General features: G+C 40.1%; 1 protein-coding gene across 2 annotated transcripts in view; it reads left to right on the top strand.

Annotated features, from left to right (window-relative positions):
- The window catches only part of SYTL5 (synaptotagmin like 5), a 103041-nt gene that overhangs the window by 1113 nt on the left and 75735 nt on the right, over positions 1–26193 (top strand). For both annotated transcript variants that reach the window (XM_008696461.2, XM_008696460.2), the window contains exon 2: positions 18147–18356. In XM_008696461.2, coding sequence (XP_008694683.2) covers positions 18147–18356 — 210 coding nt within the window. The remainder of the gene's footprint in view (positions 1–18146; positions 18357–26193) is intronic.

Below are 26193 nucleotides of genomic sequence, written 5' to 3'. Positions count from 1 at the left end.
AAAGACCACAAAAGCTTAAGTTTATTTTATTTTATTTTTTGTTGAGGAGAAAACTTGTCATAAGGTTATCTCTATATGTTGCAAAGATCTTCAGTGTGCCCCAAGGAACTAGGATCCTAGAATTAGAAATACATTGAAATATTCTCGATTGATGCTTACTTCATAGTTAAGAGTCCAGAATTTTTATTTCCATCATTCGTAGGTATTCAACCAATCTTAAAGAAATAAAGGCTTCGATGAAAATTATTGCAGTTTTTCTATGCCTGGAATTCAGGTTAAGGCAGTTAATGATTTTTAAAGATATCAGAAATGATGTTTTTTGGCATTTGTATTCAGTCATGAAAAGCGACTAAATTTTCTAATGTGCTGTAAAAAGTGATGTTGTTTATGGGAGGTGAGGTGGAGCCGGTAATGCTGACATGCACGGGGGAATTAACATCACTCTACTCAGGAAAACCCAGCTTAATGGCCACATGCTCAGAAACGCAGAAGTACAATGAATAGGAATTTGTTCGGAATATTTGCTTCTATCATTCCCACCAACTTTTCCTAATAATCTGTTAGACTCTTTTCCTTTTTCGGTTTCTTCCCTTATCCTTTCCTCATTCTCTATAAAGAAGTTTAGCCAAATGTATAATATACAACAGAGCTATTGAGAATAAAGTTGCTGAATTCCAGGCTCTTCAGACTTGTTTGAGGAAAGCAAAAGAAAGGCTTTGATAGATCTAAGCGATACCTTTATAGAAAATCGATTTTTTTAAAGCTGCTATATCTTCTTCTCTTCTTTAATAGCAGTGGTGGCTAATATTTTATTACTTTTTTTTTCTGCACCAACTATATTAGATATGTTGTCTCCTTTTGTTCTCAGCTGCCAACCTACGAGCCCAGGCCAGATGACTCGGGCTCTGCTACTCTTAACAGCATTGTATATTGAGAAGCCTCACCAAAGTGAGTGGCGTGGTGTTTAGAGTATGTGCTATTGAATCACGTAGCCACATTTGTTGATTCACATCTTGGTTACACCATGAAATCTTTGTGTCGCTTTAGATAGGTTGCTTCCATGAATAAATCTAGTTCCCTCATTTAACAAAACAGAAATAATAACATTAGGTGCCTCATAAGGTTGTCGTAGGGACTAAATAAGCTAATATTATCAAGACCTTTGAAGAATGTTGGCATGCAGTAAGTACTTAATAATTGCTGGCTCTAATCATCGGCCCTGTCGTTGGTATGTGTTGTAGTGAACGCTAGCAGTGCTCCACTGAGCTCTACTTGGGTCCCTTGTGGGTTTGTGCTCTCATCTCTTAGTTTCCACATGTCTACTGCTAAGGATGGTGTCTACTACCATCTTTAGAGAACTACCCTTGGGTGGCTAGAGTTGTCGGTAGGACTAGAGAGCCACAAGTACCAGGCAGACTTGAGTTTCAGTCCCTACTGGGCAGCCCCAAGCCGATGGCTAACAGACTTTACAGTGTAGCTTCTGCCTCACAGCTTCCCGTGGGATCATGCTGAGGCTGGACTCCACCTACAGACCACACCTTTACTTAGCCCGTCTCCCCTTTTCTCTCCTGCCTCCCCTATTCCCTTTTATGTCCCTCCTGAGAGTACTCCATAAGCCGCTTGCACCCAAATCCACATCTCAGAGTTAGCTTTTGGAAAACCCAACCAAGAGATTTGCCAGACCAAATAGGGAACCTGCTTGCTGTTGCAGTAATTGTTTCTACCATGTTACAGAAGTGTAGGTTGATATTTTGTCAGTTTCTAGAGGAAGTGGAATTAATTATGAACAAATTGAAGGAACGGCTTCACAGGAGAGCTAACACTTGAGCTTGGCCTTGAAATGTGAAAAAGATTTGACATTAGCAGTTACATGTCAACTATGTTTTATCTGTTTACCATGAACCACAAAATTGGCTTCAGATTCTGCTAATGAGTTTCAGAAGGAAATGGAAGACCATGGAAAGTTTTAAAAATTATGATGATTACAGAGAAGTAAATGATATGGAAAGTTAGTAAATTGGGCTTTGGAAAGCAGTGGATTTATTATTTCTTTGTGTGTTTATTCATTTCAGTAGGTTATTCTTAAAGAAAATAGAAAAATGGAAGAATGTAAACATTTTATTGAATCAGTGCTTTAGACCTGATGCCCAGCTGTGCTCTAGAACCCACATAGCCCCTGAAGGGGGGGCATTAATTAAAATGGGACTGGTCTCTGGGTGTTCCCGAAGGTGCTCTGCACCCAGAAGGCACATGGCAAGCCTGATCATTACCTCCAGGCACGAATTGTAGGCTGGGAAGAGGTGTCCGCCTACTAACAGAGCATTTTAGGTTCACCCAAGAAGCTCCAGTGTATTTGTTTTCCTTCAGACCAAGCAGGAAGAAATGGTAGGAGATATCCAGACCCAGGCTTCAACTATCACAGAGTTAAGAGTATTTTAAATGTTCTCCGTGAAGAACAAATCATTTCGTTTTAGTGATGGATTTATTTTTATTTTTTATAATAATTTTTTATTATGTTATGTTAGTCACCATACGGTACATCCTTAGTTTTTGATGTAGTGTTCCATGATTCATTATTTGCGTGTAACACCCAGTGCTCCGTGCAATATGTGCCCTCCTTACTACCCATCACCGGCTAGTGATGGCTTTAATGCAGTGAAGAAAGAGGGAGGAAGTGATGCTAATAAAACCGAGCTATCAACAGTGAATGCAAACGGAAAAAAGAGAGTTCGGAAGCACAAGATAAAGATCTTTGTTGATCAGTCTGGACCTTAGATTTTTCTAACTTTGGAAGAGCTCACCCTAACATAAAAGAGGACATGTTTCATAGTACCTACTCCTAAAAAAAAAAAAATCTCATGAACAAAACCTTACTCTGCTTGATCTTCCACACCTAAAAACAAAGGCTGTTAAATGTCTACTTTATGGTATTGGCCTATACAAGAAATCTTCAATTTATAATTTTAGCAGTTCATTTGGGCTTTATTCTTACTGAGAAGATGTCATTTCCATTTGGCCACAATGCATGAAAACTTAATGTTCTCTTTGGCATCTACTCTTGGACTTGTCTCAGTGATGAACTCTGCTGGTCACCTTACAGCATACATTTCTCTCGTCTTCCTCCCTACCCAAATCTCAACTTTGCTAAGCTCCAGCTGTGGATTTTTTAAAAGTAATTAATCATCCCTTGACTAATAGTCCTCTAGCAACTGTCATTGCTCTGGAGGTAGACATGAGACCAAAGATGACTCACTCAAACATATAGCCCAGATTGATGGAAAGTTCTCTTTCCCATGGGACATGTTCAATGAAACATGTTATCACAGTTGCTGTTGAGGATGAAAGCCCACACAATGATGAAGCTGGGCCAAAAGAATGGCAGAGAGTTGTTGCCAACATCCTGATATACTAGAACCTGCCACACTGCTAGGCTTCTTCGATAATCAATATAATCTATTTCCGTGTTATTTATAGCAATTTGAGTCTGATTTTCTGTTACATGCAGCCCAAGGCATCCTATAATTGCTAAGATTCAGAAGTAATCAACATTTGTTGAGAACCCTGTGTAGGCCAAATGCTATGTATTTATTATTGAAATAATAAAGGTGAGCAGAGGGGCACCTGGGTGGCTCAGTTGGTTAAGTGTCTGCTTTCAGCTCAGGTCATAATCTTAGGGTCCTGGATGGGTACCTGGGTGGGTACCTGGACCCAGCTGAGGATGCGCCCGTGGCTACAGCAGCCCCTCCTGAAAGCCCAGCACAGCAGGTGCAACAGCCCCCAGCCACTGCCTGAGCCCAAAGCACCTGCTGTTCCTAGGAGCTGAGCTCAACATGGCCTGTGAGGAGTCTTTTCTGGTGCCTGGCCTCTCTGAGGCTCTGCTGTCTCTCTGTTCCTGTCTCTGAGGGGTTGGCCCTCCCAGCTTCACAGGTCACTCCCCCAGTTATACACACACACACACACACACACACACACGCCTGCCCTTGGTGTTTTGGAAACATCCCCCAACATTGCCTGCTTCTCCCTCTCCCTGTCCTCCGCTCACGTTCTCACACACTGTCTCTCCAATAAATAAATCTTCAAAAAAAATAAAGGTGAGCAGAAACACAATATTAATGTTTGTTGGATCCAGAATCATAAAGAAGTTTGCAGTCCTGAATCGGGCTTTATCCATGGTGTAGACCAGAGGTCAGTAAACTTTTTCTGTAAAGGGCCAGATAGTAAATATCATAGGCTCTACAGGGGATATGTTCTACCTTACGATTACTTCAGTCTGCATTTGTAGTCTGAAAGCAGCAATAGACAACGTGTAAACAAATGGGTATGGGCAATAAAACTGTATTTACAAAAACAGATGGTGGGCTGGATTTGGCCCAAGGGCTGTAATTTGTTGACCTTTGGTGTTGAAAACAACACCTCGGTGGATTCTAGCCTTGTGAATAGCTGTATACCCCTAAAAGCCTTGATAAGCCACCTTCGTTAAACAGCAGGACATTTAGAGTCCAAGAGGTGAGATGGAGTTGGAGCGGAACCCATCAGCTATCAGAGATAGAACACGGCTTCTGTCTGGGAGGTTAGATGGTTTCACAGGGTCCTGCCATCTCCAGGAGATAGTCATGCCTCACTTAATCAGTAGAGGCTCGTGCCGGAACAGCATAAATGTGTTTCATTGCCTTTCTAGAAGAACAGTATGATGCATCTGGAGGTGGAGAAAATACCAAGAACTAGCAGAAGGTTCTTCAGAATTGTGAGGGACAGTTTACAAATTCATTTGCCCGATGAGATAAGAACTATTACTATCCCATTTATAGATGGGTAAACTGAAGTACCAAGTTAAATAACTCGTCCAAGTTTGCACAGCTTGTAAGTGGCTGAACGGTAGTTTGTCGCCCCCCGTCTGGCTCCGGGAGCTCACATGCCCCTCTTAGGTCACTTTTAACTTCTGGGGCGATGTATCTGACCCTTCAGGAGGCCAGAAAAAAAAGGGAAGAGTGAACTATGCACTGCTTGCCTCACACTAAAGAACGCATTACTCATTTCACGAATGATCCTCATTTAATCCCCGTGTCGTCTGTGAGGGACGTACTATTCTGACAACTGTGGCAACTGAAACTTCCTAAATGATTTGCCAAGTTGGTCAACATCAGCAGTGAGATTCTCCTGTTCCATGTGGCTTCCCTGTCCTCTATGCTGTGATGTTTATGCCATCAGGGCACCTCTTCAGACCCTGTTGCAAGTCCACCCATAGCCTTCCTCCCAGAGAAATGGAAGAGAACAGAAAACATTCCTGCAGCCTGGTATTTACGGACAGTTGTGACCTATAAGCTGGGTAACGTTATCCAAAGTTGCTGTGACTTTTATGGAAGCATCGCTTTTACACAGTGAAAACTGACACGCGTTCCTTAGGCTGTTCTAGTCTTTCTGCTGACTGAAATCCAAGTGCAAGTGGATTATGTTTTGTTCCATACAGCTGGCTCAGCTGAGATGGGCCACTAAGCAAGCCAGAGCTCAGTGTCATCAAGAGACCCCAGATCCCAGCCTGGAAACTGCCATTCACGTTACAGCTTTGTTTTTATGTGGTTGATTCCATCATTTTAGAACAGGGTAGGGAAGGAAAGAGAAGAATGGAGAAACAGAAGGGGAAAGTGTATTCAAATTGGTTATTTGGAATCCGGCAGATAAGCTAAATGTTCAGTTCAAATGGATTTGAAGTGATTTCAAGAGTTAGACATTCAGCCTGGAAGTTAGGGAGACCAGTAAGGGCCAAGCAATAATATCTTCTTAATATTCTACGGATGTTTGATCTGTGGGGCTGTTTGTTTTTCCAAATCTTATCACTACCACTAAGAACAAAATTAGTTTGACCTTCTGAAAAGCCTAAAGGCTCACTATCCCCGTAAAACACCAGGAGAGCTGTTGGAGTGGACTTCTAGTTTGGTAAACATTTTGTTTCAGTCCTAATGGAATTGCCACAAAGCTGCTTAGTGGATTAACAGAAACTCCCAGCATGAACGTACTGGCTCCCTAATAAAACCTAAACTCTTTTTGAGTCACAGGGAAATGAAAAAAGAAAATCCAGCTCTGCTTTAAACTGAATTTAAAACCTTGGAGGTTTTCCTACCAACGAACTTAAGAATTTCCACATATAAACATATATAGGGAAACCAACTTAAATTTTGGTCCTACTGCTCTTTCCGCCAAGTATTTCTTACTTGGAGGGCTCACCTTGGGAAAGGGCCACAAATACCTGATATTCGGGGGGGCATTTCCAACACTGGATTATCCAAATAAACATACTTGCCAGACCGTATTTTTTTTTTGTTTGAAATAATAGGGTCACTGTAGTCATAAGTAAAATTGTCACCTATGTAGAATATGTGTGTGTTCTCTCTCTCTCTCTCTCTCTCATCTTTGACTCCTCTCCAAATTCCCCTTTCAGCACCCCTTTCCCTTCCTGAGTACTGCTCTAGCCAGAATTGGTACAGAGGACATGCCCCCCAGGCAACAGGGCTTAACTGGCACTCACATCCAGGAAACTACCATTCCTTTTTACTGTAAGTTGAAACAAAGACCTATGAAGCCCATGTTGTTCTTGGGGTAGGATGTAGCGGCTGGGAGGGTGAGTGAAGACAACTCGCCCTCCAAAGGTAGGTCAGTTCTTGAGGGAAATTCTAAGTCAGCAAATACCAACTGTATTCTTGGGAAAATAGGCATTTTATTTCTAAGGAAGTAATACAAGTGAAAACTTCACTAACAAAAATGTCACCTCTAGCATTTTGGATTTCAGGCATATGACCATTTTATGTCAAGAGTTCATATGAATGTTTGTATATTAATAGGAATTAGGGTTTAACTGATTTAAATCTGTAATATTAGGCTGACGTGCATTGACTAATTTTGTTTTCTTTTTTTAAAAGATTTATTTATTTATTTTAGAGAGTGCTTGAGCAGGGGGAGGGGCAGAGGGAGAGGGAGAGAGAGAAGCAGACATCCCGCTGAGCGCACAGACCAATACAGGGCTCAGTCTCAGGACCTTGAGATCAGGACCTGAGCCAAAATTGAGTCGGTCCCTTAACCAACTGAGCCACCTCGGCACCCCACATTTACTAATTTTTTTCCAATCATTATTTCATTGCAGAGAAATTAAATATAACTCATAAACATTCCATGCAAATGTCTAAAATTAATGAAACTTTTATATAGTACAGGATTTTTCGAAGTGTTTAAATTCACTAGGATCTGTAAAGGGCATCAATGTCTACAATATTTTTATGTCATAAATCCCCAATCCAATTAAAGAAATATTTAATATTTTCTTGTACATTTTCATTAGAGAAGTAATATATTCATTATAGAAAATTAGAAAATAAAACATGTAATTTGAACTTTAAAAACTCACCCTCTTCCCAGAGACAATTTCCACTTGTTGAATTTCCTTTCTGTTACTTCTCTGTGTATACACATACTTCTCACATAACTGGAACCATATTATACATATAATTTTTATCCTCTATATTTGCTTAATATTATTTAATGAACATTTGTCATGTCACTAAAAATTCTCTGGAAGCATCATTTTATTGGGTGGATAAGATTTCATAACATGGGCGTGCAATATTTTCAATTTCCATGAACATCCTTATTTGTTAGTCTTCTGTCTTAATTTTTTATTATATTGTAATTCATATTTTGATTTATATTTCTTTTAAATTGAAAAGTTGTTTTCCGGAAATGTGTCAGTTTCCTCTTTACTAAACTATTACATTATACCCCTGCCTCAAAATTGTTGTGGTAAATATTTACTAAGATGATAGTGTTCTATGTTAATTTGCGTTTATATGTTTCTTAATGTTTTTACATGATTGTAAGCAATTTGTATTTCCTCTTGTAAATTTTTTATTCACATTGTCCATTTACTAATGAGTATTAGTGTTGTTTCAGTATAGATTTATATGAATTCTTTTTGTCATATATCTGGGAGACACATTTCTAAGATTCAGCAAAAATTCACTGAGTATTTATATACAAGACAGAATATAGACATGAATTAGTCTCTTATTTAACAGAAGCAAAATTGTATTTTATTGGATTGTGCAAAGTCTGCACTTTCACATTGACTCAAACCAAACTGATATATTATTTGTATAAAATGTAAAGAATTTACATCTTTAACAGACACTATAAACAATTAGTATTTTAAAGCCAGGATTTGCATTCTCCCCTACTTCTGTAATAGTATCCATACTATTTATGGGTGTAGAAATTAGGGTAAGTTCATCTCTGAGTGTCAGAAAACCAAAATAATAGTAACTTAAATAAGAGAGAAGTTTATTTCATTTTTTGTCTCGATGGAATCACGAGGAAAGCAAGCCGGGGTTTGTAATGGTGACCCATGCCCGGGGTCCTTCTAACTCATTGCTCTGCTATCTCCAACATGGGCTAACATCTGTTAAAGTAAAAATAAAAAAGTTATTCTGGTACTTACTAAAATGTAAGGAAGACTTTTTATTAGGTACTGTTGACATACATTTTAAGACCATCACAAAAAAATCAAAAACAAAAGACTATGGCAATAGGGGAGAGAGATCCAGGCCAACTCCAAATGCAGCAAAGGCAGCTTGGGATTTATAGCCAGTGAGTAGAGTGAGGGGGTCAATGAATGGAAAAACTCACTGAAGGCAAGCCAGGGTGATATATCAAGGGTAGGGGGATTCTCACTATGCTCCTTTGGCAGGATTCCTGCTAAATCTGGGCTAGGCAAGCTGAAGATAGGGCTCAAGGACAAAGACTAGACAAAGAGAGACCTCAGAGGAGCCTGTCTAAAGTCTGGTCAAGGTGACAATCTTAGTCACAACTCATGGTCCAAGATGGCTGCTCCAGTGCTTGTCATACTGTCCTTATTCCAGTCAGCGAGAGGGGCAAAGGGCAGGAAAAAAGGTTCCCTTCCCTTAAGGATATTTCAGAGAAGTTTCACAGATGACCTTGCTTGCATTGCATTGGCGAGAATGTAGTCACGTGACTGTACTTAGCCACAAGGGAGCTTGGATATGTCACTGGGAAATGTTTTCTTTCTTCCAGGTGGCCATGTGACCAACTCACATCTGGGGGTTTTACTGGTATAAAAGACTAGAACGAATATTGGGAAACAGCCAGCAATCTGAAAAAATTGGCATAATTAAGAATTATTAATTAGATTTGCCTCCTGAAAGCAATTGTCAGGGGTGAATTTCAGTGAAGCAAACATCATGGTATCTCTTACTGCAATTAAATATAATAAAGTTGGCTTTAGTTTAAAAAAAAAAGAAAAAATAGCACATAAAGAAAACGATAGTTGTATTCATCCTCAATCAATTTCAAAGAAATGGTGACTTGANNACTTGACATCCCTTGTACTATGTACTGCTACTGATAACTAGGAAAACTGTTGGAAGTGGTTTTTTTGTAATCACCTTTAGCTATGAAAATATGAGTTCCCATAAGCACCACCTAAAGAGAGAAAATGGGAAAAATTAAGTACTGACAACTGTCTTTGCTGAGCATATAAATATGTCCTTCCTTGCTGTATTTAAAATAATTTAGTTTACACAAATTCAATTTATAGATATTTTAGAATAAATGTCAGCTCTATGTTTATAAAAATTAACACTTGCATGTGCCTGTATTCAGTAGCAGAAGTAGTTTTCAAGAATTTTTCAAGGGCAGCATGTTCTCTTAAAATTATCTTGTTTTGTATGAATGCCCAGTTTCCTCCCATCAAGATAATCCTCTCAATGTCAGAGCAATAATCTTGAAAAGCACTGTAATTTATCCATGTTTTTTTTTCTTTTTTGCTCTGCTGACTCTATCTCTACCTCTTCTTTTTCTGAATGATTTACCATATTGATAACAGGACTTTCTGCTGGTTTTGATACTCAAGAAAGGTATCCTTTGGATTTCAGATTAGCAAAACACATTCTTGTTCCTCATTGGGCCAGCAAATTGTGAAAATAGTTATTAATAGTTATTCCAAGGTATTCCCAGAATTGGTTTGCTTATTACCTATGAGATCAGTTTCTGCTATGATTTTCAGCTTATAGTTAATAAGCAGTCGTTCGTCTGTTTCCATGGCTTTGTGAGATCTGCTATATTCCTATAAGCTGAATGTTTTATTACCAGGAAGTGCTTGGTGTCATCTGCAGACACAAAGAGTCCACAATGCCCTCTATCCTTGTGACAATTTCCAAACACATTAAATCGGCACAATTCACAAGATTTCTTTGTCTAGACAAATGTTTCGATCCTATTCTTCATTACTTTCTCTGAAGTAGCTTTCTATCTAGACCGAACTTCTCCCCAATTCTCAGATGGTCTTGATTCTTTTTAATTGTCTTTGATTTGAAAGCTAATCAAAATTCTATGAAGTTTATTAGGACCAGAGGGATGTGTGTTGAAGAACAGCCCCACTGGGGAGTGTTTGACTTTGTCTAAGAGGCTACTTGGACAGATGGCTTTGGGTGGGAGAAGTCAGACAGACAGAAGCAACCCTTCATGTTTACTGAGGTTTAACTTTGAGTGTGCTTAGCATGGCTTTGCACAACTAGGAAAGAAATAGCAGTTGTTGGTAAGTGCAGTGTCCTTTCTGAGCAAAAATATGTTAACAGAATAAGAATCAGGAGGAATCTCGGGGAAGAGTGCGAATTTTGAAATCTAAAATGCTGGACCTGAATCCTGATGGCAACACTTACTAACCGTGTGACCCACAGCAAGTTTCCTACCCGAGATTCCATTTTCTTATTTCTGAAATGGGAATCATAACGTCTTTCTCATACGATGCTGCCAATACTTAATGACATGGCATGTAAAACGGAGTGCCTGTGGTTATCATGGCTGTGTTGTGCTGTTTAGGTTTCAAAAATAGGTTCTGCACACAGAAGCTTCAAAAGGAAAAAAGTATTTTTATAATCAGTACAGAAAGGAGATCTGATCACCCCTGAATTTTCGTTAGGCAGGTATGAGCTAGGCCCAGCCCAGCGTTGATGGCATTGCCTCTGGATGCAAATGAAAGAAGGAAATGCTAGGAGCTTTGCAGCCCTTGGCATCAGGCTGCTGTGACATTATTTTGCCTGTGTATATTATTTCAGTAATTTTTGTCTCGTTTCTGGTTTAACAATACTTTTCATCAGTCACTGTGGTTTTGCTCTCTTAGAAGAATATCAAGCTCCATTTCTCAAGAAGGATTTAGCGTGCAGGCCTTGCAGCAGAAGCTGAAGCAGAATCTGATAGCAACATTTTTTTAAAGATTTTATTTATTTATTTGTCAGAGCAGGGGGGAACGGCAGGTGGATGGAGGAGGGGTTCCTCACTGAGCAAGGAGCCCAATGCAGGACTTGATCCCAGGACCCTGGGATCATGACTTGAGCCGTAGGCAGATGCTTAATCGACTGAGCCACCCAGGCGTCCCAATAGCAACATTTTTGTGAGTGGACAATACTGAAAAGACCTGATATTTACTGAGTCCTTATTATATTCGTTGTAAAATAGTTTTGGCTGTGGGTGACAGAGAGACGTTATAATAACAGCTTAAATAAGATTGAAATATATTGCTCTTTAATAGAAAAGCTTGGGTTGGTTGGCAGCTTTGTGATAATGTTCTGGTGGCTCCATTGTAGTATGGGTCTGGGCACCTTGTCTTTTTTGTTGTTTCACCACCTTGACCATTTAGCTCGTAATTCAAGATGGCTCACTCCTCTGTTCTCATTCCAGCCTCTGGGAGGCAAGAGGAGTTCAAGGGAAAGGAATAGCCCTTTTCCATTAGGGTCCTGACCTAGAGGTTGCCTGTATCATTTCTGATCACATCCCATCAGCCAACATTTAGTCTCATGACAAAACCTAACTACAAGGGATACTGGGAAATGTAGTCTTTATTCTGAGTGGCCACGAGCCTAGTTAGACATGCCACTAATATAGAAGAGGGGAACAGCTTTGGAGAGACACCTACCAGAATTCCCTATTTCATAATTATGACATGTCAAGCTGGGCTTAACACTTTACTCGATGTTCACAGCATTATCTTTCGTAGTGCTCACAACAACCTTATAAGGATACAACTATTATGATTCTATTTTACAGGAGCATTTTGAGGCACTGAGAGGTTAAGTAATTTTCTTGAAGTCTCAGATATAAAAAGCGTCAAGGCCAGCATTTGAACCCAGGCAGTCTGCCTTCTTGGGTTCAGCGCTATGCTCTGGGCCCCAGTAGAGTCCTTGCTTGTTTGTTATATCTCTTGGGCCTTGATGTGCTCTGCTAGATGAGACTGGGAACTGTTGAAGGCATCAAGGAATCAAAGATGCTTTGTGAATTGTTATTTATAGCTTCCTCTTCCGGGCAGCTAATTGCTTCCATTCCAAAATTCCTATCTTCTTTGGTGCAAAATAATGTTCAGTACAATTGAGTCTAGACAGGGTAACAAAAGAAAATAATGCCACACAAATGTGACAGGAATTTTAATGAAAGCAATTCCTGATTTGAAAGGAGTATGTCTATGCAGAGATAAAGCAGGCAGTCTTTGTAATGCATTGAACATTTCTGATGATGGGATGGAAAAAAATGAATTCAGTGTATCACCAGGATATAGCAGTGAAAAGATTCTATCATTTAACTACAGCTGAGATAGTTTATCTCTTCGGTCTTTTAGATTCCAATTACATATGGGTCATCAATTTGCATGTTAATATCAGCACATCTTTGTAGCAACAAGGAAATCTAAGGAATAAACTGATATTTTAAAATGCAAGAGCAACCTGAGTTCATCTCAAATAAAGAATTGATGTTAGCTGGCATTAAATGTCTTCAACTTTTTTTATTTTTATTTTTCATCAGTTTTTAACAGTTGATTTGGGGCCATATTTATCTCTACTACACTTTTCTATCCATCTCCCATACTCTTTGCTTCTCTCCACACTAGAACAAATAGAGTAATTGGTTAGATTTTGTATATTGGCAAGAATCAAAATGGTTTTTCATTCTGAACAACAGTGTAGAAATAAAGTTAAGGAAGACAGAGAAAGTTCTGGAAGTCCTTAACAAGTAATTGAGAACATTCTGTAGTTTTCTCAGGCTTGGATTACTTTTTCAGAGTGTGTTTGATCTCAGTTTTAGCCAATTTTAATTTGACTTTATTTTCAACAGACCCAACATTGTACATTTTTCTCTTCTCACTCTCCTTTTAAGATTGATGACTTCATATTGTAAAGGCCATTATAATTTACAGAACACCCTACCATACTTTATTGCCTCTGACTCCTATAAACACCCTCGGAGGAAGATATAAAAGGAATATTTATTTAGAAGTTGAAGTAACTGAGATCCAGAGAGGTTAACTCGAATGCCGAGTGCCAGCTAGTTAACGGCATGGCTGAGTTTTCCTTCCTTCCCTCCCTCTTCCTCTTCCTCTGGCACTTGCTAGCTTGTGCTTATGCTTTCTTTTATTCATTCAATCAAACGATATCAGTTATGTTCCAGGCACTAGGTTATGTGCTGTAACATGCATAGCTAAACACAGATATAGTCTTGCCCTCATGGAGATTACAGAGAAATTAGCAAGACAAACATTAAACCAGTAGAAACAGCCAAATAAATGTACAATTAAAAATTACAGTAAGTAAAAAAAAATTACAGTAAGTGCTCTAAGGAAAAAGAACACAGTTCTGGGAGTGAGAATAAAGTGGGTATTTGCTGTAGATTTGGTGGTCAGAGAAAGCTTCCCTGGGGAAGCAGCAGTAAAACCAAAATAAAAAGGACATAGGGAAGTCAGACGAAGAAGCAGCCAGATGAAGAACTAGGCTCGACTTAGCAGTCAGACGGGCTAAGTGATGCTACAATAACAGCCCCAAACTCTTAGCACCTTAAAACCATGAAGGTTTGTTTCTCGTCCGTGCTGCGTGTCTGTAACAAAATGGCCGAGGACTCTCTTTCACAGCTTCCTCAGACCAGGCTCAGACTCACAGAGCAGACACTATTTCGGACACTGCCACTCTCCATGCAAACGAGGGTACGTGGTAAGCCACGCACTCGCTCTTAAAGCTTTTATGTGGGACCACATCCTGCATTTCAAGGACAAATGCTAGTCACAGGACCACGTTTAATGTCAAGAGGACAGGGCTGTGTGATCTGACTCGTTCCACTTTCCCAGCCTCCTTTGCAGTTGGTGGTGGTGCTAGGACACTGTCTGATCAGGAGAACCTAAGGAGAATCTGATGGAGGGGGTGTGGAATTCCAAGTCAATTTTCGTTTTTCTGTTAAGAGACGGGTACAGCCAACACAGCTTGCCCCTTCCTCCTGTCTTAAACACGGGTGCCATTCCGGAGCTGGCTGGTCATTTGCATAAGAATGATAAGCCACACCTTGAAGATAGGGGACCTTCAGGATGAAAGGATCCTGAGTCCCTTAGTGGTCTGATTTGCCTCTGAACTAATGCAAGAACTGCCTAATTCTGGATTTCTAGTTATGTGGGCTAACAACTGAAGCCTGTGTTTAAGCCTGTTACTTGGAACCGGAAGCATTTCTTTCTTTCTTTCTTTCTTTTTTTTTTTTTAAAGATTTTATTTATCTGACAGAGACAGCCAGTGAGAGAGGGAACACAAGGAGGGGGAGTGGGAGAGGAAGAAGCAGGCTCCCAGAGGAGGAGCCTGATGTGGGGCTTGATCCCAGAACGCCCAGGATCACGCCCTGACCTGAAGGCAGACGCTTAACGACTGAGCCACCCAGGAGCCCCAACCAGAAGCATTTCTATGTGGGTGTGGGAGATGAACAGATACCGTGCTTAAAGCCCAGAAAGTCACCTTCCTCAGATACCTTTCTCAGACTGGGTCAGCCAATGCAGGATCCAAATAAGGCCTACTTTGCTTTGTTGGTGCTGGATAGTAAAGCAGAGGGAAAAGACCTCTCCCACCCTATTCCTCTCTCTGAGCTCCCAATACTCCTTTTCTCCTTGATACCAATTCTCCCTTGCATACTTTCTTTTCCTAGTTCCAATTACCCTCCCTTTAACCTTTCTCCTCTTGAGTGTCTGAAAATGGCTATGTCCATTTCATGTAAATTATCCTAGGCATGATTAAATTAGGTCAGTTTCTAAGAACAATCTGAAAAACCAGGCTGTTTACTATTTTGTGCCAGCCTGTGGAATTCTTCCCATCCTTTCCCACCGTCTCAGAGATAGCTCCCAATATGTGGGACAACTGGCACCAGTTGCCTTAAAAATGTCCTGACTAGTGTGTTGGGACCTTTAAATTCTTGCTTCCTTGTACCCTGATGTACAGGGGGCCCCAAGTCTTTTCAGACTCTAGAACTGAACTAGGTGAAACACGATTGCTAAATAGAGTCCTGTCAGTGGAGCACAGAGAAAGATGCAATGAAAATGTTTCATTTTCGGGCACCTGGGTGGTTCAGTCGGTTAAGCCTCTGCCTTCAGCTCGGGTCATGATCCCAGGGGCCTGGGGTGGAGTCCTGCGTGACGTTCCCTGCTCTGTAGGAAGTCTGTTTTTCCCTCTCCATCTCCCTCTGCTCCTCCCTGCCACTTGTGTGTGCTCTCTCTCTAAGTAAATAAAATCTAAAAAAAGAAGAAAATGTTTCTGTATATGGCCATAATTTTTCCAAGTGGTCTCACCCACTCTAAGGAACTACTAAGTGATTAAGGAACTGGTAAGTAAAAGTGATCCAGGCATCTGCTCATGGAATTTTTTTCCAGAAGAAAATTTGCCTCTGGAATGTCCTGGAATACCCCTATTTTCTCCATTTATTACTCTTTAGCCCAGCAGCCTATTCAGATAGGACTGCTATTTATGATTGCTATCTTTGTTCTACCCATTTTAATTACCTGTTTTTTTTGCCATTGTTGGGTGCATTGTTGTAGATTTCGAATAAGCAATGTTTTATGTCTCGTGCCCTGAGGTGTTCAAACATCTGTTGGGATTCTCCAGATAATAAGTGTGGTTTTCAAATGAGAACTCATTCTGTTATTTTAAAGCTTGTAGCTTCTGCAAGTTTTCAAAAGTAAATTGTGTGGAGCTTTTCTTACATTCAATTTCATAAGCCAGTTCATGAAAAAAAGGACATAAGGGTACTTTGTAAACTCTAAATCAGGGATTAGGAAAACTTGTTGTGGGTTCTTGTTTGTGTTCTGGTGAGTAAGAATGAGGTCTTAAGAGCATTCTCTATCCGCCTGTTGTAGCACATGAATCCTCTTGCGTGGTTTGTCCTCTTCTTGACTAACATTGAGAATAATGCGAATTTCTTAGCAGATACCCTGTTTTGACTCATTCTTGTCTCTGAATACCAGAATGCCTGGCACAGGATAGACACTCAAGAAATGTTCATTGGATGAATGGAGGAGACAATTGATCAAAGGTTTTAGAAACTTTACTCCTCCCTTTTTAAATTCCCCATTTAGAAAGCTCTCATTAGGCTAGGAATTAAAAGACCTCGTTTCTGGTTTTATGTATACTGCTCTCTATCTTTAATGTGAATGATGTAATACTTCACAAGTTGGTTTGAAGACCCCAAAGAGATAATAGTTTATGATATTTAAGTACCTTGTAGTCTAGCACAGAGTTGGGTCATGAGCAGTATATTCAAGAAACTAAAGTCATCATTCCTGCTTTTGGAGAGATGCTAGTCTAGTCTGGTATAACAAGGCTCAGTACCACAAATGTAAAAGGAAATGGTATGAGATGTGTGAGATGATTCTGGGATGTTTGTTTTTTCTGAAACATAGAAATGTTGTGTTCAAGAAGGGACTAGAGGGGCACCTGGGTGGCTTAGTTGGTTAAGCGTCCGACTCGATTTTGGCTCAGGTCATGAGATTGAGCCCCACTTTGGGCTCTGCACTCAGCAGGGAGTCTGCTGGAGATTCTCTTCCTCTCTCTCTGCCCTCCCTCCCTCACTTATGTGCTCTCTTTCTCTCTCTCTCTCTCTCAAAAAAAATAAATCTTAAAAAGAGAGAGAGAGAGAGAAGGGACTGGAGATCGATAGCATAAAGAAACAGCATGTCTCTGAAACTTTTAAGTAGAGACGAACCTATCTTTTGGAGTAGTATTTTCCAAATTTGGCAGTATATTAGAATAAATAGTCACACTTTAAAAAAAATGCCATCAGAGTCTGGCAGGGAGAAGGGTGAGACTCGAGAATCACTATTTTTTAAAATCTTCCCAGGTGATTCCAGCAGATAGACAAATTTGAGCCCAGATGTTCTGAAGCTATGCTTCTCAAACTCTGATGCCCTGGAGATTTTGTGAATGTGCAGAATCTGATCCAGGTCTAAGGTGGGGCCTGAGATTCTGCATTCAATCCCAATAAGTTCCCAGATGACGCTGTCACATCGCTTTGAAGAGCTCGTTTCTAATGTGTATATCTAAAAAAATTATATGTCAGGTAGCAAAAGAAGGGACATGGAACTAGCATTTATTTAATATATGCCGGGCACCATGCTGGTACCTTTACACAGATCATCTTGTTTAATCTTAAAAACAATCACATAAGAACATCATTACCCCCATTGTAGAGAGCAAGAGACCAGAGTGTAGTGGGTGAATCATTGCCAGGCTGCACAGCTAATTCATGATGGAACCTAGATTCAAACCGAGGTATATGTGACAGCAAAACCCAGAGGTTGGTGGAAGTTGTTAGAAAACCTCAAATGCTAAGCAGAAGTGTTGAGATCTGAAATGGTGGGATCTGTCCTTGTAGAAAACTCTTTATCGGATGACTTCAGGGAAGTATCACCGTTGCCAAGTTTGATTTCACACTCTTGCTTCACGTGGTATATCTAGACAGGTAAGGAAGATGGTATTGTGTGAGCTGCCAGGTGGGTTGTGCTCCCAGGTTAGGGTGTTGAAGATCTGCTCGGAGAGGTTAGCGGAGAATAGCAATATGTACTATTAGCAAACTCATTGCACTAGTGGAGGATGTTAAAAATCATATGTAAACCACAAACGCTATGTGTTTCAAGTACTGATATCAAAGGATTGTTGACTCGAGAGAGAGAAATTGTGTTTTCTGAAAGTATCTGCCTCTGACTACTTGATTCTTGCAAATGAAAATACTCCTTCCATGAAGAGAGCGCCACTCCTGTTTTCTTTTTTTTTAAGTGATTTTCCCTCCCTCTCTCCTTCCAGGAAGCTGAAAAATGAACTCTTAGAAGCAAAGCGTAGAAGTGGGAAGACTCAGCAACAAACCGGCAGAGTCTGTGCTCACTGCCAGAGAAACCTGGGCTTACTGTTCGACCGAGGAGACCCGTGCCGGGCCTGCTCCCTGCGAGTGTGCAGCGAGTGTCGCGTCTTGGGCCTCGATGGCAGCTGGAAGTGCACCATCTGTGCCAAAGTCGCGTGAGTTTCTTGCCTTGCTGTGGAAAGCCAGATCCGATGACCCAAGGGCTTGGTGTGGGGAAAGGAAAAGAAGAAAGGAGTATTTTAAAATTTAGGGATAGAGAGTAGAATTAAAATCTAGCCCAACCCAGGCTCAGCAATGCCTTTGTAGAATTCTGAGCGGGGGGAGCAGTGAGCATGAGTGAGTGACCACGAGCAAAATAGAGAGAATGGTATTTTTAGTTTTAAAAACTATAAAACAGTAAAATTGGAAGCTTCACAGAATGCGGTCTCCTACATTTGAAACCCACCCACAAGCTTTCTTCACTTCTAGCCCCACCTGACTCCACATGTCTTCTCAGAGGCAGAGGCAACTCCCTAAGGAGTTTGGGGGTGTTTGGGGTCACTGGCAAGATGAGAATGTAATAGCCAGCCTGCTCTCCCTGGCAGCTGAGGGGCAAAGCTTTTTCTGCATCTGTTGAAATGATCATATGGTTTGTATCCTTTCTCTTATTGATGTGATGTATCCCGTTGATTGATTTGTGAATATTGAACCACCCTTGCATCCCAGGGATAAATCCCAGTTGGTTATGGTGAAAGATTTCTTTAATGTATTGTTGGATTCAGTTTGCCGGTATTTTTTTGGAGGATTTTTGCATCTATGCTCATCAGATATATTAGTGCGTAGTGTTCTCACTCTTTTAGTATCTTTATCTTGTTTTGGAATCAAGGTAAAGCTGGCGTCATGGGATGAATTTGGAAGGTTTCCTTCTTCTACTATTTTTTGAGTACTTTGAGAAGAATAGGTATTAACTCTCCTTAATCATCAGTGAAGCCATCTGGTCCTGGACTCTTGCTTATTGGGAGTTTTTTGATTACTCATTCAATAACAATTGCTGATAATCTGTTCAAATTTTTTATTTCTTCCTGATTTAGTTTTGGGAAGTTATATGTTTCTATGAATTTATCCATTTCTTCTAGAATGTCCCGTTTGTTGGCATATAATTTTCCATAATATTCTCTTATAATCTTTTGTATTTCTGTCATGTTGGTTGTTATTTCTCTTCTTTCATTTCTGACTTTTTAATTTGACCCCCCCCCATTGATGACTTTGGCTAGAGGTTTATCATATTTGTTGATCGTTTCATGACGTAGGCCTATATTGCTATAAACTTCCCTCATTGAACGGCTTTTGCTGCATCCCAAGGGTTTGGGACCATTGTGTTTTCATTTTCCTTTGTGTGCATGTATTTTTTTTATTTCCTCTTTGAGTTCTTGTTTGACCCATTCATTGTTTAGTAGCTTGTCATTTAACCTTCATGTATTTGTGGTCTTTCCAGATTTTTTCTTGTGGTTGATTTCTAGCTGCATATTGTTGTGGTCAGTAAAGATGCATGGTACGACTTCAGTCTTTTTGAATTTGTCGAGACTTGTTCTGTGGCCTAATATGTGGTCTGTTTTGGAGAATGTTCCATGTGCACATGAAAAGTGTATGTATTCTGCTGATTTAGGATGGAATTTCTGAATATATCTGTTAAATCTATCTGGTTCAATGTGTCATTCAAAGCCACTGTTTCGTTGTTGATTTTCTGTTTGGATGATCTGTCCATTGATGTGAGTAGAATGTTAAAGTTCTCTACTATTATTGTGTTACTATTGATTAGTTCCTTTATGTTTGTTATTAACTGTTTTATGAATTTTGGGTGATGCCATGTTGGGAGGATAAATATTTACAGTTGTTATATCTTCTTGTTGGATTTCCCCCCTTATTATTATATAGTGTCCTTCTTTGTCTCTTGTTACAGTCTTTGTTGTAAAGTCTATTTTGTCTGATATAAGTATTGCTACCTTGGCTTTCTTTTCACTTCCACTTGCATGATAAATGCCTTCCTATCCTTTCACTTTCAATCTGCCTGTGTCTTTAGGTGCAAAATCTGTCTCTTATATGCAGCATTTAGATGGGTCTTCCTTTTTTATCAATTCTGTCACCCTATATCTTTTGATTGGAGTGTTTAGTCCACTTACATTCAAAGTAATTATTGATAGGTATGTACTTATTGCCATTTTGTTACCTGTTTTGTGGTTGTTTTTGTCATTCTTTGTTCCCTTTTTTTCCCTCTATTCTCTCACAGTTTGCTGGATTCCTTTCTCTTTATTTTTTGCATATGTATTTCTGATTTTTGATTTGTGGTTACCGTTAGGTTTGTGTATAACATCTTATGCATATAGCAGTCTACAATAAGTTGATGGTATTTTTTTATTATGTTCACTTAGCCACTGTATAGTACATCATTAGTTTTTGACATAGTGTTTAACGATTAGTTACATATAATACCCAGTGCTCATCACAACACATGCCCTCCTTAATACCCATCACCCTGTTACCCCTTCCCCTCACCCCCTCCCCTCTGAAACCCTCAGATTGTTTCCTGTGGTCCATAGTTGCTCATGGTTCGTCTCTCCCTCTGATTTCTCCCCCTTCCCCTGTGGTCCTCCATGCTATTGCTTATGTTCCACATATGAGTGAAACCATATAATTGTCTTTCTCTGCTTGACTTATTTCACTTAGCATAATCCCCTCCATTTCCATCCATGTTGATGCAAATGGTGGGTATTCATCCTTTCTGATGGCTGAATAATATTCCATTGTATATATGGACCACATATTCTTTATCCATTCATCTGTTGAAGGGCATCTCATCTCCTTCCACAGTTTAGTTACTGTGGACATTGCTGCTATGAACATTGGGGTATATGTGCCCCTTCTTTTCACTACATCTGTATCTTTGGGTTAAATACTCAGTAACACAATTGCTGGGTCGTAGGGTAGCTCTATTTTTAACATCTTGAGGAACCTCCATACTGTTTTCCAGAGTGGCTGTACCAGCTTGCATTCCCACCAACAGTGTAAGAGGGTTCCCCTGTCTCCGCATCCTCACCAACATTTGTTGTTTCCTGTTTTGTTAATTTTTGCCATTCTAACTGGTGTAGGGTGGTATCTCAATGTGGTTTTGATTTGTATTTCCCTGATGGCTAGTGATGTTGAACATCTTTTCATGTGTCTGTTGGCCATTTATATGTCTTCTTTGGAGAAGTGTCTGTTCGTGTCTTCTGCCCGTTTTTTGACTGGGTTATTTGTTTTTTGAGTGTTGAGTTTGACAAACTCTTTATCTCTCCTCCTATTCTGAATGATATAACCTGGCTGGATAGAGTGTTCTTGGCTGCAGGTTTTTTTCCTTTCAGCTCTTTGACTGTATCATGCCACTTCCTTCTGGCCTACAGTGTTGCTGCTAAAAAAATCAGCTGATAGCCTTATGGAGTTTCCCTTTCACATAACTGTTTTGTTTCCTCTTGTTGCGTTTAAAATTCTCTCTTTATCACTACTTTGTACCATTTTAATTACTACATGTCTTGGTGTGGACTTCCTTGGGTTAATTTTGTTGTGAGCTCTCTGTGCCTCCTGGATCTAGATTTTCGTTTTATTCCCCAGATTTGGGAAGTTTTCAGCTCTTATTGCCTTAAATAATTTCCTGCCCCCTTTTCTGTCTCTTCTCATTCTGGGATCCCTATAATGTGAATGTTATTATGCTTAATGGTGTCACTGAGTTCCCTAAGTCTGTTTTTATTTTTTATTATTTTTTCTCTCTCCTGTTCGGCCTGATTGCTTTCTACTACTCTGTCCTCCAGGTCACTGATCCATTCTTCTGCTTCCTCTAGTTTACTATTCCTTCTAGTGTATTTTTAACTTCACTTATTGAATTCTTAATTTCCTTTTCTATGTTTTCTATCCATTTGTTAAAAATCTCACTATGGCCCTTCATTCTTCTCAAATCCAGTGAGTATCTTTATGACCATTACTTTAAATTCTCTATCAGGCATATTACTTTTCTCCATTTCAGTAAGCTCTCTTGCTGTGATTTTTGCCCTGTTCTTTCATTTGGGACCATCCTCTGTCTCCTCATTTTGTCTAACTCTCTATGTCTGTTTCTGTGTTAGAAAAGTCAGCTACATCTCCTGCTCTTTTTTTTTTTTAAGTAGGTTCCATGCCCAGTGCGGGGCTTGAACTCATAACCCCAAAGATCAAGAGTCACATGCTCTACCATCTGAGCCAGATGGGAACTCCTACATCTCCTGCTCTTGGAAGTAATAGCCTTATGAAGAGGAAATACTCTAGTGCCCTGCAGTGTAACGTCCCCTGTTCAGCAGAACCTGGTGCTTCAGGGTTGTCTCCTATATGTGTTGCGTGCACCCTACTGTTTTGGCTGAGCCGCTTTTGCCTTCGGTCAAGTTGTTTGCAATGGTGCTCTCTGCCTGTTGTGGGCAGGGTTTGGTCCCTGTGGTGGTAGTGGGCCAGTCTGGGGCCATCGTGGGCTTGAGTGGAGCCAGACCAGGCATTTGCCAGATGTCTATAGGCAACTCTCCCTGTGTTGTCTCCTGAGAAGCTTTTGTTGGTGGACAGGCTCTGCAGTCAGACCAGGTGTCTGCCCCCAGCCCACTGTTGGGGCTGCAGTGGGAACGGTGTGTGTGGTTATATTCCCCTCTCCGTGGGGCAGGAGTCCCTCTGGAGTGGTACTGGCCCCTGTTGGGCTGCTTGCACACTGCCAGGCTTGTGACAGCACATTGGACGGGCTCTGGTGAAGAGCTTGTTGGAGGGGGCAGGTCCACAGGAGAATGCAAGGGCGTGGTACACTGTTAGCAAGCTGGTTCTCACAGGTGTCTGTGTGTCTAGGTTGGGTGGGGGGGAGAGGGAAATGGTGCCTGCCAGCTCTTTTGTTCTTGGAGAGGTCTCCCAATGATTTCTGCCCTTCCAGCACCTGCTCTGAGATTAAGAAGCACGTCTCCCTCCCGTATACCCCCAGGCCTTTTCAAACTACTGCTTCTGTGCTGTATCTCAGTGGGGCTCTTTGTTGTGCTGTCTCTTTAAGGGTGGGGACTCAGTTTCCATTTGCCCTCCTGGCTATCCCAGAGCCAAGCCCTCTGAGTCTTAAAGTCCCAGGTGTTAAGCCCCACTGATAGTAAGAACTCACAAAATTAGGTCCCTCTGGTTTTCAAAGCCAAATGTTATGGGGATTTGTCTTCCTGGGGCAGGTCCTCCATGCCTGGGGTGCCTGGGGTGGGGATCTCCTCCTCTGTTCCTCCTACACCCCACACCCGCGGTATTCCTCTCTCCCAGAGGCAGCCCTGTGGGTCTCTTTAGCTCCCAACTGCATCTCTGCCCTTCCTACCGTCTTTGATGTGTCCTCTTATCTACACTGAGCTGTGGTGAGTCGTTCGGCCAGTCTTTGGGTCGTTCTCTGGGTTACATACACGGACATGGGTGTTAGCTAGTTGTGTCTGTGGGACGAGGTCAGCTTAGGGTACTCTTACTATACCATCTTCCCCAGAAGTCCAAAATCTGTATTCACTTTCTAAGTGGAGTTTAATCATCTGCAAATTAGGATGCAAAAGTAATTTGGTTATCTTGTTTTCCCGTGAAATCAAATTATTTCCTTTGGCTATTTGTCCATCTACTTGTTTGGAAAAACTATCAATAATGCACTTTGCTTTCTGGTTAAAAGTAACACAATACATCTGTGAGTCAAGTAAGTAATGTAGAAGTTGCTGTTTTCCATCCTGGACACTTCTTAGAAAGCTTGCCTGAGTGTGTCATAATAGCTTTCTCTGATTCTGCTCCCCTTCATTTGGCATTTCCGAGTTGGATATGAAGGCTCTTCCGGTATAGTCAGAATAAGTCACCAAGGAAATAACAGATTAATGGACAGAATTTCCTCAGTTTTCATTTTGCTTCTACACAGTTTTGCAGGAGCATTTCTCCCTCTCAGTTGTTAGTGACCAATAGAAGGCAACAAATCAAATTTAAAAATCAATGAGAAGCAAAGAGATGGAAACAGAAAAACTTGGATAGAGACTAACACCCTTGTTTTTTATGGACACATATACAAATAGCCTTTTGAGTTTCTTTTATGCGTGTTAACTTACATGCACAAAAGAACACAGGTGACAAGTATACAGCAGAGTTTCTCCGTCTCGGCATTACTGCTGTCTCGCGTGATAGGACTCTCTGTTGGGAGCAACAGCAGCAGTGCATCGTAGGTGTTTAGCGGTATTCCCGGTCTCTACCCACTAGACGCCAGTACCCCTCCTATACCTTCCAGCTGTGACAGTGAAAAATTCCCACAGATGTTGCTAAATGTCCCCTGAGGAGCAAAAGTTGTCCCTGCTTGAGTGGCACTGGTGTACAGCTTAGGGAATTACCCCAATTTCCATGCAATTATCACTAACGTGAAGAAGTAGAGCATTATTAATATTCCAGAAGCCTTTCCCCTTCCTCCTCCCGGTCACTGCTCCTTTTTTATCTCCCAAAAAGAAACACTATCCTGCTAACACCATAGATTAGCTTTGACTTCTTTATACTTTATATAAATTTAATGACATGGTGTGTATTTGTTTGTTTATAACTTCTTTTTGTTAACATACTTGTGAGACTAATGTATTTTGTTGCCCTATTAGTCATCTGTTCATTTTTACTCTTTTATAATATCACATTTTATAAGTAGATATGAATGAATATACTATTCTAATTAATAGATATTTGAGATGTTTTCAGTTTTTACCTCTTACAAATAATGTGATTATAAAGATTCTTGTACTTGCCTCTTGATACACATGTGTGTGCATTTCTGTTGGGTATATACATAGGACTAAAATGGCTGTGTCATAGAATATGTATGTGTTCAATTTCCGTAGATGATGCCAGAGAGCTTTCCAGAGGGGTTGTGCCATGTTCCCCTCTCACTAGCAATACACCAGAGTGATGGTTATTTACATTTTTACTTTTTTGTTTTTTTGTTTTTATAATTTTGTTGAGTGTGTAGTAGATTAATTTACATTTTATTATTGAGAATATTTTCAGATCTTTATTGACCATTTAAACATCCCTTTTTGTGAAGTGCCAGTTCAAGTCTCTTGCTTATTTTTCTATCGTCTTTCAGCAACTCACTTGAAGAAGCTCTTTATATATTCTGCATACAAACCACGTGGGTTATTAGTGTTAGAGATACCTTTTCTGACTTGCCTTTTCATTCTCTTAATGGTGCCATTTGATGAACAGAAATATCTAATTTTTAGTAACTTGATTTGTTTATCTTTTCCTATTTGATTAGTGGGGGGGGGGGGTTCCTGTATTCTGTTAAAGAAAAATTCCCCTAACTCCCAAATCATGAAAATATTCTCCTATGTGATCTTCTTTATTGTTACCGGGTTAACTTTTACCCTTAGCCCTACAATCTACCTGGAACTGATTTTTGTGTATGCTATGAGTTAGGGATTTATTTTTTTATTTGAATATATATATGCACATGACCCAGGACCTTTAATTAAAATGACCATCATTTTTTCACTGCTGCACAATGTCACTTTCACAAACCAAGTATTATTTATGTCTGCTCTCAAAGGTGTCTAACATCGTGCCAGTGCCACAGTATTTTGATTATTGTAGTTTTATTATGAAATTTTATATCCAGTAGACTTGCAACCTGTTCTTTTTGTTCAAATTGCCTTGGCTATTATTGGCCCCTGGTATTTTCATATAAATTTTAAGAATCAGCTTAACAATTTCCACAAAATAAACCCTACTGGCATTTTTACAGGGATCGTGTTATATCAATAGGTACTTCTGGGGAGTATTGACATCTTTCAAAATTTAGCCTTGCGATACATAAATACTAATGGCCTTTTCCTTTATTTGCTTTTAATTTCTTTCAATATTTTATAGTCTTGTACAAATCTTATACCTTATTAGATTTTTTCCAAGTATCTGCTTTTTATGTTATCACACATAGAATCTTTCTTAAATTTT

Source organism: Ursus maritimus, assembly GCF_017311325.1.
Source record: "Ursus maritimus isolate PB19 chromosome X unlocalized genomic scaffold, ASM1731132v1 scaffold_X1, whole genome shotgun sequence".
In the NCBI taxonomy this organism is placed as follows: Eukaryota; Metazoa; Chordata; class Mammalia; order Carnivora; family Ursidae; genus Ursus; species Ursus maritimus.
This window is presented reverse-complemented; position numbering and strand designations above follow the sequence as displayed.